Raw genomic sequence first — 13031 nt, forward strand, 5'->3', positions numbered from 1 at the left:
ACAGCTAATAATAGTTTGTGACAATATCATAGGGTAAAACCACACTAAATAAGAGAGAAAAGCGGTATTTTTGCTCTAACATCCAAATTTCTACTCATAAAATTAAAATAGAATGTGCCTTTAAAGTAAAGAACTAACTTTTCCTCAAACTTTCCCTAAAGAAGCTTTCAACCATTATCCTACCAAATCAGGTATAAAAATCAGGGTTTATCATGCACAGTTTGGTACTGAAGAAACAAATTACCTAAGATTTACCACTATTTGAAATTCAGAATGGCTAGCATCCCTGTTAGCTCAGTGGGGATGATTAAATATGTTGGTTTTCAAAAAAACTAAGTGAAAATTTATTTGCTCCAAAGGCTTAAAAATGAGCCCCTACAATGGTACTGTAGACCAGAAAAGTACTGAAAAATGACGAGTCCATATTCCAAGATTTCATTGACTCTGAGAGGCATTTTAACTTCAGAATGGCTAGCATTTATCATGATGCATGCCACTGTAAAATTGTTATAAGTATTTTATACACATTTTGTAGGAAGGTCTCCAATATTCCTCGGAATCTTACAGATATCATTTTATTTAACTTCACAGATTATCCTACCTGTCAACCAGGACAGTTTACCTGTACAAACAGAAGGTGTATTCCAGAGAGATGGCGTTGTGATTACGATGATGATTGCCATGACATGTCAGATGAGGTGGATTGTTCCTACCGAACCAGTTAGTGCCTTATCATCTTATATCTTTCATCATTATGAACTACTTTACTTGAAAACAAGCAGTATTTTCTCTAGGGCGTGATTGAATCCATTATCCAATCAAAAATCCCCCTTTTAAATAATTACAAATGTGGGTGACATGCCACCTTTATACAATGAGGTTTGAGATAATGATTTACACAGAGTATGTATGGTAGCATTTCACTTCTTGATTACTGTCTTTGATGTAATATCATACAGTTGATGTAATACACCTTATGTAGCCACAGTAAAGTGATACAAGCTTTCTGTCCGTAGGAGGATGTGATACAGGTGAGAGTATGCCTCCAGATTACAAAACTATGTCGGCGCTGAAGTTGAACGCTGTGTGAATGTTTTCTGTAGGTTTCTGATTTAGTCAACATTTACAAGATGAAAAAAAAAGATATTTGTAGACAACTACTGAATTGATGGTTTATGGTTCATCTTAGACATACATATTATGGGATATGTCAATGATTGACGCTATTTTTGAATAACTCAGACAGACCGTTCACGCTCTTATTGTGTTTCTTTGAACAGCGCCTGTGTCGTCTTGTTCCGCCAATCAGTTTCAATGTACCAATGGTCAGTGTATTCCATCGTACTGGCATTGTGATGGTGGCCAAGACTGTGATGATGGCTCTGATGAAGGACCCTCCTGTCGTAAGTAGTACATATCATGTTCACCCCTATTGTAGAAGTCTGAGTGGTTCATCCCCCTTCCTTCACAATTCAGTGGACACAACCATGAGCCACCATACAGGAGATTCAAGATAGAATGTAGAAGTACTATAGCTCGATCCCATTTAGTGCTGTATTTGCTACAGCATGGTTCTTTTCCAAGCAAAGTAAGAACTCTTTACAGGGACGTAGTGTTTGAAAGAGTTTAAAAAGTGGTCTAACACTGATGGATGAAATATATGGATATCTGTCCAATGTCTAGCATCAGTCTGTATCTATGTAGAAAGTCTGTGGCTCTCTATGGGTTACTTCCACAATCACAAGCATATACAATCACAAATGTCTGTATTTTCATTGAAGGAAGTTTGTGATAATTGATATTGATATCCTGTATCACTTGCCTGACAGCTACACTGAGTTGTTCATCATACCAGTTTAGCTGCAGAAATGGAAATTGTATCTTCAGTTCCTGGCAGTGTGATGGAGAGGATGATTGCGGTGATAACAGCGATGAAACTGGTTGTGGTGAGTCTATCTTTGACCTGGTGAAAATCAAAGTCATCTGTCATTGTTCTGCTCAGTTAATCACAAATTTTGAAATAAAGATGTCTCTTTCTCATTATTTTTTAGTCCCCTGGACAAGGTCCGGGGGGAATTATGGTTTGGGTTCCGTCTGTCCGTCCATCCGTCCGTCCGTCCACGCAGATATCTTAGACATGGCTGAGCCAATTCCTTTGAAACTTGGTACAAGGATAATACACTATAGCATACATATGCACGTCCATTGTTTTGGGTATGGCATGCATAATTAGTGCTAATTTGCATAATTAGTGATTTTTGAAAAAAAGCTCTGTTTCTTAAGAGACTGCACCAAGTTTGATGAAACTTTGTACACATGTTGGTCACACACAGCTCTAATAGCACATAAAGACATTTGTCAGTATTGTGTCAATTAATTGCTAATTTGCATAAATTATGAATTTTCATAATTCCACTAATATTTTGATAAATACTGACTCAATTTTAATGAAACTTCTTAAGATGTATAGGTACCAGAGTTGTAACTTTGTGCAAAGGCGTTCGGCAAGATCATGTCAATTAATAGCTAATTTGCATATTTGATGAATTTTGGTTACTAGGGTGCTATGTCAAGAAATATCCACTCAAATTTGATGAAACATGGTACAGAGCTGTAACAGTATGCACAGACAGTTAGCAGGATTATGTCATTTAATTGCTAATTTGCTTAATTTATGAATTTCTCTAATAAAGGAAATATGATGAAACCCTGTACTGATGTTGATCTCAAAGTGTTTGTGGTAGTATGCAAAGACATTAATCATATCATGTCAATTAATTGCGTATTGCATATATAATGAATTTTCATAATTAGGCTGATACGTCAAGAAATACTTCTTCAGATTGTTAAAACTTGGTATAGGTGTTGAGTTCATCTTGCTTTAAGTGTGTATAAGTACATTTATCAGTATCATGTTAATTAATTTCTAATTTGCATATTTGTGTGATACGTCCAGAAATCCTGCATCAAATTATTTGCATCTAGCACTGTAATTTCCACAATGATATTTTATTTTGGCATAGGGGAAATGAATGCCATTTGCCGGCAGCTCTAATAAACAGATAAACATAACAAAATACAGAGAAAAACATTTGCAAGTCAGCAATTCCAAAACGACTTTGTGGTCTCATCAAATGTATTCATGTATCTGGTAATTTGAGAAATAAGTAAAAAAAGGAGTTGACAGTTGTAGTTGTAAGAACTGAGCAAATAATCATTAATTAAAGATAAAGAATTTATGATGATTTGATAAAATATCAGGGCATGATAGAAACTTTTCGTGTACTTTTCTAAAGATGTTAGTCACAGGGAATGTGTCATGTGTATTTTGTTCAGAGTGAAGGTTGATAACCAAAGATAAAGATTGTTACAGCAATTTATTAAGGATTGTTACGTCATGTTGTGTGTTTGGTTTATCATTGTAGTGACATCAACGACAGTGCAGCCAACACGTCCTACAGGGAGTTGTAATATGTGGCAGTTCTCCTGCTTTAACGGTAATTGTATCAGCTACTGGTGGAAATGTGATAATGTGATGACTGCGGAGACAACTCGGATGAGTATGACTGCGGTGAGTATGAAAACTTCAACTCTTACAAAGTCAAGTTTTGCTGCCTCAACAAAATATAGCCCAGTCAATTTTTTCAGATTGCCAAAATTTTGATACAACACTGTAGCCAATAAAACTTAATGTACATTGTCCAAGAATATTCCAAAAATGACAGAAAAATTCATAAACATTGGTAAAATGTGGCACTTAAATTTTGGTGGGAAAAATAACAGCACTCAGAATGTTAATAAGTTTCAATGCATTTCTTGCAGGGATGTAGAAAATAGCCAGAAGCTGTTAAAAATACTTGGCTATCATTAAGATTTTGCCAGCTGTGAAAAATTTTAGTTTTGACCTTTTTACCACCATGCTTCAGCCCAAACCCATTGTAATAAATGGTGAGTGTGGACCTGTTTACAGGGAATTTGGTGAACAGGTTAAGTAGGAATCAGGACATTTTACGCAAACGTAATGTGCTGACATTCAACTTGTAAACAGCAATACTTTTATTTTTGCCACCTGTAATTGAAATTGTCTACATCCCTTGGTTTTACATTTAAATGATGACAGCAAACCACAAAAGCAGCATTTTATGATATCAGTCTGTTAAACCCATGGTTACCTATGACCTCATGCAAATGTCACAGAATAGAATTGTGATATTCAAATTGATGTTCAACAAAACAAAAAGGGTGAAAATTTCACTCATATTGCTTTGAAATGCTGTTTTCCCATCTCTCATACAGCTTTGAAATACAATATATACAGCTTCATATAGGTTTACTTCTCATTAGCTCCATTCTTCAAAAATATGCTTCTCTGGAACTTATAGTCCTGTGACAATCACATTTGATATCTAGAATTATTGATATGATCTTAATTTAGTTTTTCACAAATGATGATGAAATTTCCATTTGTACATTTTGTGGGATACTTATTATTATTATTATTATTATTAGGGTTTCGAGACCACGGGTCCGAAACCCTCTAGTAATCGTTCCGTTTTTTATTATTATTAGGGTTTCGACACCATGGGTGCGAAACCCTCTTGTAATCGTTCTGTTTTTTATTATTATTATTATTATTCTTCTTCTTCTGTCGCGCTTTTGCAACTACCACGCGAACACCGTTGCACCTAGAGACTTCATATTTGGTACACAGGTACAACTCAGCAAAAGTAATTTTTTTGTCACATGACCATAACAAAAGGTCACGTGACCTTTCGACCATTTTGATAATAAACTTTAAAATTGAGCTCATTTGCATAACAAATGATAAATCAAAATTCTGCTCCAGTCACTTTTTAGACCTTATAGCCTTGCTCCTTCATGCCAAATATCAAGGTCACAGGATTTGCCAATTTTGAGAAGAAGATTTTTAAAGTATTATTTTTCTGATTTTTCAGTGACCTTTGACCTCCCTATAGATTTACAAATGCTCATTATAGGCTAGCCAATAGATCTAGGAGTCTGGTTCTTTTTCGACTTAGACGATCATTGGCTGTTAATGTTCACCGAAATATTTTGGGTCAGGTCACGTGACCTTTACCTCATTAATTATGCGCATATCTATTCTAGGCTAACCAATAGGGCTAGAGATCCCAATTTTGGTACATAGGGACTACTATGGGATAGAAATCTATTGCAAATATGTCACGTGACCAGACCTCATTAATTATGCGCATATCTAATTTTAGGCTAACCAATAGGGCTAGAGATCCAAATTTGGTACACAGGGACTACTATGGTATAGAAATCTATTGCAAACATGTCACGTGACAAGACCTCATTAATTATGCGCATATCTAATTCTGAGCCAGCCAATAGAGCTAGAGGTCTGATTTTTGGTATATAGGGATAACTTAGCATTACAATTTTTTTGACAAAATGTCATGTGACCTCGATGACCTTTGACCTTAAATATACCTATATGTCCACAACTTGATAACCACAAGTGCTACAGACTTCATATGTGGTATGATGGGAGACCTAATGACACTGCATCCTGTACTTCATTAATTATGCGCACAATCTAATTTTTTTTGCTCTTAATGCTGCTACTTGTGTCGAAACCCGGTCATCGCTGCTTGCAGCTATATTATTAGGGTTCGACACCATGGGTGCGAAACCCTCTTGTAATCGTTCTGTTTTTTATTATTATTATTATTCTTCTTCTTCTTCTTCTTCTTCTTCTTCTTCCGCCTTTCTTTTGCAACTACCACGCGAACACTGTTGCACCTAGAGACTTCATATTTGGTACACAGGTACAACTCACCAAAAGTAATTTTTTTGTCACATGATCATAACAAAAGGTCATGTGACCTTTCGGCCATTTTGAAAATAAACTTTAAAATTGACCTCATTTGCATAAAAATTAACCAATCAAAATTCTGTCCTAAATTTTTTTAGACCATAGGGTAAGGCCCCTTCATGCCAAATATCAAGGTAACAGGTCTTGCCGATTTTGAGAAGAAGATTTTTAAAGTATTATTTTTCATATTTTTCGGTGACCTTTGACCTCCCTATAGATTTACAAATGCCCATTATAGGCTAGCCAATAGAGCTAGGAGTCTGGTTCTTTTTCGACATAGACGATCATTGGCTGTTAATGTTCTCCGAAATATTTTGGGTCAGGTCACGTGACCTTGACCTCATTAATTATGCGCATATCTAATTCTAGGCTAACCAATAGGGCTAGAGATCCGAATTTTGGTACACAGGGACTACTATGGGATAGAAATCTATTGCAAATATGTCACGTGACCAGACCTCATTAATTATGCGCATATCTAATTCTAGGCTAACCAATAGGGCTAGAGATCCGAATTTTGGTACACAGGGACTACTATGGGATAGAAATCTATTGCAAATATGTCACGTGACCAGACCTCATTAATTATGCGCATATCTAATTCTAGGCTAACAAATAGGGCTAGAGATCCGAATTTTGGTACACAGGGACTACTATGGGATAGAAATCTATTGCAAATATGTCACGTGACCAGACCTCATTATTTATGCGCATATCTAATTCTAGGCTAGCCAATAGGGCTAGAGATCCCAATTTTGGTACTTAGGGACTACTATGGGATAGCAATCTATTGCAAATATGTCACGTGACCAGACCTCATTAATTATGCGCATATCTAATTCTGAGCCAGCCAATTGAGCTGGAGGTCTGATTTTTGGTATATAGGGATAACTTAGCATTACAATTTTTTTGACAAAATGTTATGTGACCTCCATGACCTTTGACCTTGAATATACGTATATGTCCATAACTCAGTAACCACAAGTGGTACACCCTTCATATTTGGTATGATGGGCGACCTTATGACATCACATCCTGTACCTCATTAATTATGCGCATATCTAATTCTGAGCCAGCCTATAGAGCTAGAGGTCTGATTTTTGGTATATAGGGATAACTTGGCAGTACAATTTTTTTGACAAAATGTCACGTGACCTTCATGACCTTTGACCTTATATATACATATATGGGCATGACTAAGTAACCCCAAGTGCTAGACCCTTCATATTTGGTATGATGGGAGACCTTATGTCACCACATCCTGTACCTAATTAATTATGCGCATATCTAATTCTGCGCCAGCCAAAAGAGCTAGAGGTCTGATTTTTGGTATATAGGGATAGCTTAGCAATAAAAATTTTTTGACAAAATGTCATGTGACCTCGATGACCTTTGACCTTAAATATACCTATATGTCCACAACTTGATAACCACAAGTGGTACACCCTTCATATTTGGTATGATGGGAGACCTAATGACACTGCATCCTGTACTTCATTAATTATGTGCATAATCTAATTTTCTTTTGTCTTAATGCTGCTACTTGTGTCGAAACCCGGTCATCGCTGCTTGCAGCTATATTTATTATTATTATTATTCTTTTTCTTCTTCTTCCGTCCTCTAAATGCAACTGCCACGCGAACACTGTTGCACCTAGAGACTTCAAATTTGGCACATAGGTAAAACTCCTCACAAGTAATTTTTTGATCACATGACCATAACAATGGGTCACGTGACCTGGCAGCCATATTGAAATTAAACTTTCAACTTGGCTTAATTTGCATAAAAATAAACCAATCAAAATTCTGTTAGATATTTTTGTAGACCATAGGGCTAGGCTTCTTCATGCCAAATTTCAAGGTCATAGGCCCTGCCGATTTTGAGAAGAAGATTTTTAAAGTATTATTTTTCACATTTGTCTGTGACCTTTGACCTCCCCTATAGATTTACAAATGCCCATCACAGGCTAGCCAATAGAGCTAGGAGTCTGGTTCTTTTTCGACATAGACGATCATTGGCTGCTAATGTTCACCGAAATATTTTGGGTCAGGTCACGTGACCTTGACCTCATTAATTATGCGCATATCTAATTCTAGGCTATCCAATAGGGCTAGAGATCCAAATTTTGGTACACAGGGACTACTATGGGATAGAAATCTATTGCAAATATGTCACGTGACCAGACCTCATTAATTATGCGCATATCTAATTCTAGGCTAACCAATAGGGCTAGAGATCCGAATTTTGGTACACAGGGACTACTATGGGATAGAAATCTATTGCAAATATGTCACGTGACCAGACCTCATTAATTATGCGCATATCTAATTCTAGGCTAACCAATAGGGCTAGAGATCCGAATTTTGGTACACAGGGACTACTATGGGATAGAAATCTATTGCAAATATGTCACGTGACCTTGACCTCATTAATTATGCGCATATCTAATTCTAGGCTAACCAATAGGGCTAGAGATCCAAATTTTGGTACACAGGGACTACTATGGGATAGAAATCTATTGCAAATATGTCACGTGACCAGACCTCATTAATTATGCGCATATCTAATTCTAGGCTAACCAATAGGGCTAGAGATCCGAATTTTGGTACACAGGGACTACTATGGGGATAGAAATCAATTGTCAATATGTCACGTGACCAGACCTCATTAATTATGCGCATATCTAATTCTAGGCTAACCAATAGGGCTAGAGATCCGAATTTTGGTACACAGGGACTACTATGGGATAGAAATCTATTGCAAATATGTCACGTGACCTTGACCTCATTAATTATGCGCATATCTAATTCTAGGCTAACCAATAGGGCTTGAGATCCGAATTTTGGTACACAGGGATTACTATGGGATAGAAATCTATTGCAAATATGTCAAGTGACCAGACCTCATTAATTATGCGCATATCTAATTCTAGGCTAACCAATAGGGCTAGAGATCCAAATTTTGGTACACAGGGACTACTATGGGATAGAAATCTATTGCAAATATGTCAGGTGACCAGACCTCATTAATTATGCGTATATCTAATTCTAGGCTAACCAATAGGGCTAGAGATCCGAATTTTGGTACACAGGGACTACTATGGGATAGAAATCTCTTGCAAATATGTCACGTGACCAGACCTCATTAATTATGCACATATCTAATTCTAGGCTAACCAATAGGGCTAGAGATCTGAATTTTGGTACACAGGGACTACCATGGAATAGAAACTATTGTCAATATGTCAGGTGACCAGACCTCATTAATTATGCACATATCTAATTCTAGGCTAACCAATAGGACTAGAGATCCGAATTTTGGTACACAGATAGTAGTTTGGGATAGAAATCAATTGTCAATATGTCACATGACCAGACTCATTAATTATGTGCATATCTAATTCTAGGCTAACCAATAGGGCTAGAGATCTGAATTTTGGTACACAGGGACTACTATGGGATAGAAATCAATTGTCAATATGTCACGTGACCAGACCTCATTAATTATGCGCATATCTAATTCTAGGCTAACCAATAGGGCTAGAGATCCGAATTTTGGTACACAGGCAGTACTACGGGATAGATTCAATTGTCAATATGGAACATGACAAGACCTCATTAATTATGCACATATATAATTCCAGGCTAAGGTGATAGAGCTAGAGGTCTGATTTTTGGTATAAAGGGATAACTATGACATTGAATTCTTTTAACAAATGTCACATCACCTCGACTACTTTTGACCTCGATTTCACAAATACTACCATAGCCTCCCATCTTTTTGCATATGTATTTCTCTATTGCCCCTGTTGACCGAGATGTCTCGAAACCCGGTTGATTGCTGCTTTGCAGCTATATTTCATATCGTTATTATTATTACAAGTTTAGGGGCTATAAGTATTATATAGAAATGTAAAAAACAATTCATTGAAGCTCTGGGACTTCTGAAAAAAAAAATTGTTACTCCTGAATGGTTGCCATGGAAACATCTCACATTAAAATGAGTGTGATTTTATTTGGTGTGCTAACCAGAAAACCCCTTATTATCAATTTTTTACATCAATTAATAGTTCTTTAATAGGAATTAGGGAAAAAGTAACATTTTCAATCCCAAAATAGTTACTATGGCAACTCGAAACATTAAAATAAGTCTGACATTTGTGTTCTCTGACCCGAACTTCCCCACTAAATAATTTTCATATCAATCAAAGTAACTTTTCAAGGGATATTAGAAAAACTGAAAATTTTCAACACCTAAAATGGTTACCATGGAAACATGGGGCAGTGAAATCGATATCATATTTGGTCTTTTCGACCCAAAATACCCTTATGGTGAAATTTTCACGGAAATTGAACCTATTATTATTGGTGTTATTATTCTATATAATACTTTATTAATTATTATTATTATCACAATTAGCCTTTAGCTAAAGGCTCTGATCACACAGTGTAGAGATGCAATAAAAATATACAATATATACATAGTTTATGCATATCCAAATTTTTTTGGGTTTTATCATTTTTTGTAACACCATTGTTTTGTCAAACAACAGTTTCCTGACAATTTTGAAATTCGTTACATAACATCTTAGGGAAGCCCAATTAAGAGATGTTTGAATATGTACAAATGTGCATATTTCTTAGGGGAACAAAGAGGTTTTTTTCAGCTGCTGGGTCACTTGTCTTCTTATTATAGAAATAACCGACGACAGGCTGACCATTAACGTTTATGTATGGGCAAGGGCAAGAGGAAAGCCAAAAATTAATGGGCCAGGCTTGCCGAGCCCGTTAATTTGGCTTTCCTCTCGCCCGCGCCGATAAATAAATGTTAATGGTCAGCACGGAGTCTGTTATTTCCATTATATTATCAACGAACACCAAAAAACCATCAAAATTTACGAAAATTTCCTGTGCTAACGACAAAGGGGCGCCAGAACCTGACAGTGAGTAGTGCGCGCTGCCAAAATTTTGCAAATCTGGAAATTTTTTTTAAAAAAAGCGTCTAAACTTGGCCCACAAATGCTCCACCTTATTTTGTGGTTGATTATGAAATTTGTACAAATCACAATTTTTGTTTTAGCTGTAAAGTTATTATGTTTACGACATTATTCATATTCATGGGCATGAAAACAAGCCATTACTGTGTATTTGTGCGCAGTCACATGGTTCAGCTCAACCAATCAAAACACAATGGACCGGGCATGGTAATACCGGTATAATAATGATTATTTTAACCAAGAGTTCATGAAATTTGTTGACAGATGGATCCACAACAACAACAGAGCGTTACCCTTTGTATACAACCATACAGCCATGCCGATACGACCAGTTTCAGTGTGGTCGGTATGCTAGGGAACACTGCATACCCCGTAGCTGGGTGTGTGATATGTATGATGACTGTGGTGACAATAGTGATGAGTGGGGATGCCCAAGTGAGTATCTCGTACTGTAACAATTAAGATACCATGTACAACTATTATCAGAACACACTCATTTGACCTCTCTTGTCAGTTACTTGTACAGACTCACTTTGAATAGGATTGATCACGATTTCAGGCTTGTTACTAAATATAGCTGCACGCGCGACATCAGACAACACTGTCTAAAAGTTGGATAAACTTTGTTGTTGCATGCGCGGCTGCTTTAGCAGCTTGCAGTCGGAGCCATAAATTTATATGAATTGGTGTGACTTTGAGTAGCCATTGTAACACCAGCAGCTTTCATTTTCGTCTTTATGCGGAAAATGCAGACAAACAATATGCATATTACTGAGAGAGAAAAATGATGTCATTTGCAATCAGTGCTATTGTGTGGTGTAAATAAAACTAAAATTTTCTCATTTGTGCGGATTCAAGGTAGAATGTGCCTCAAAAGTGAAAGCTTAACCCTTTCACCCCCAGTTCCCTGTATACAGGTCCAAGATCACCATTGATAACAATGGGTTTGGGTGGAACCATGGTGGTGAAAGGGTTAAACTTTTTATTCAAAACTTTCCAGCTATAAACCCTCAACAGTTTTCATACCACATCGAGAATAAAAATCATGGGGTCACTGTAAAAGTTTAGTGCTTAAGAAACAAATTTCCGAACATTTAAAGATATTTGAAATTCAAAGTGGTCACCCTCCCTTTGTTAACTCTATGAGGAAAAATAAAATTTTTGACTTTTTCGAAATGCTGAGACACTGGACATTTTTCTTCCCACAAGCGCTTCAAAATGAGCTGCCACAAGTGGTAGATCAGAAAAGAATTGTAAAAATTTGAGTCCAAATATCCGTCCCAGTGCATTCTATCATAGGTTTAACCTATGGAGTTAACATTGGATATAGTGGCCGGTCTGATATTCAAATAGTAGTAAATTCCAGTTAGTTCTCCTATTCAAAAATGTGCACACTTCTTTCTTCTTTGTTAAAAATGAACACTGTAAAGTTTCTATGAGAAAAGCTGAAGCAAAAATATGAATTTCCCGTTTTTAGTCAGATATTACCATAAAGATATTTTTTTCAATCACTTGACATCATACACACTCTAGAGTACTTTATTACACACCCAGCATCGTTGTCTGTCTGTGATAATGACTTTGATTTCTTAATCAAATCTGAAAACAGCTAACTACTACACGACAGTGGCGCCCACTCAAATGTGCGGGTATCCAAACTATCGTTGCTGGGATGGCAGTTGTATTCCACCATGGTATCGCTGCAATAGAGTCAGAGACTGCAGGGATGGAGATGACGAGCAGAATTGTCGCTATTGTAAGTTGTGAAGTGGCATATTTTGTCACTCAATGTCACACAACATTCATGGTGCATTAACTCATACAAATCACACATGCCCCATTACTGCACCCTATTTGCCAGTGAGAAGCCTGCTAGAACCAGAAATGGAGTTTTGAAAGGAATTACTTTTTTGTCCATGGGATTTATATACATTACAGCATCCATCCTGTGTCCTTTCTCACTGAAATCTAAGATATGGCCAAGATGATTTCTTTCAGACTTGGCGCACCACACCCATATGCACATTGTTTCATTTTATTGATTGGTGCTACCAAATAATTTGGCCATCAGGCGACCATTATGTGAGTCAGATCACATGAAATCCTTCAGTGATAAGACATCAGTATACAGAAACTTTGACAAAGTTGTTATAATAGATAATACTGATTTGTGTA

General features: G+C 36.6%; 1 protein-coding gene across 1 annotated transcript in view; it reads left to right on the plus strand.

Annotated features, from left to right (window-relative positions):
• LOC139125607 (sortilin-related receptor-like) overlaps window positions 1–13031 on the plus strand; it is a 44118-nt gene that overhangs the window by 28526 nt on the left and 2561 nt on the right. Inside the window, exons 16-21 of the mRNA XM_070691704.1 lie at window positions 592–720; window positions 1281–1403; window positions 1830–1946; window positions 3426–3571; window positions 11121–11291; window positions 12466–12612. Coding sequence (XP_070547805.1) covers window positions 592–720; window positions 1281–1403; window positions 1830–1946; window positions 3426–3571; window positions 11121–11291; window positions 12466–12612 — 833 coding nt within the window. The remainder of the gene's footprint in view (window positions 1–591; window positions 721–1280; window positions 1404–1829; window positions 1947–3425; window positions 3572–11120; window positions 11292–12465; window positions 12613–13031) is intronic.

Source organism: Ptychodera flava (assembly GCF_041260155.1).
Source record: "Ptychodera flava strain L36383 chromosome 3 unlocalized genomic scaffold, AS_Pfla_20210202 Scaffold_25__1_contigs__length_14229661_pilon, whole genome shotgun sequence".
Classification (NCBI taxonomy): domain Eukaryota; kingdom Metazoa; phylum Hemichordata; class Enteropneusta; family Ptychoderidae; genus Ptychodera; species Ptychodera flava.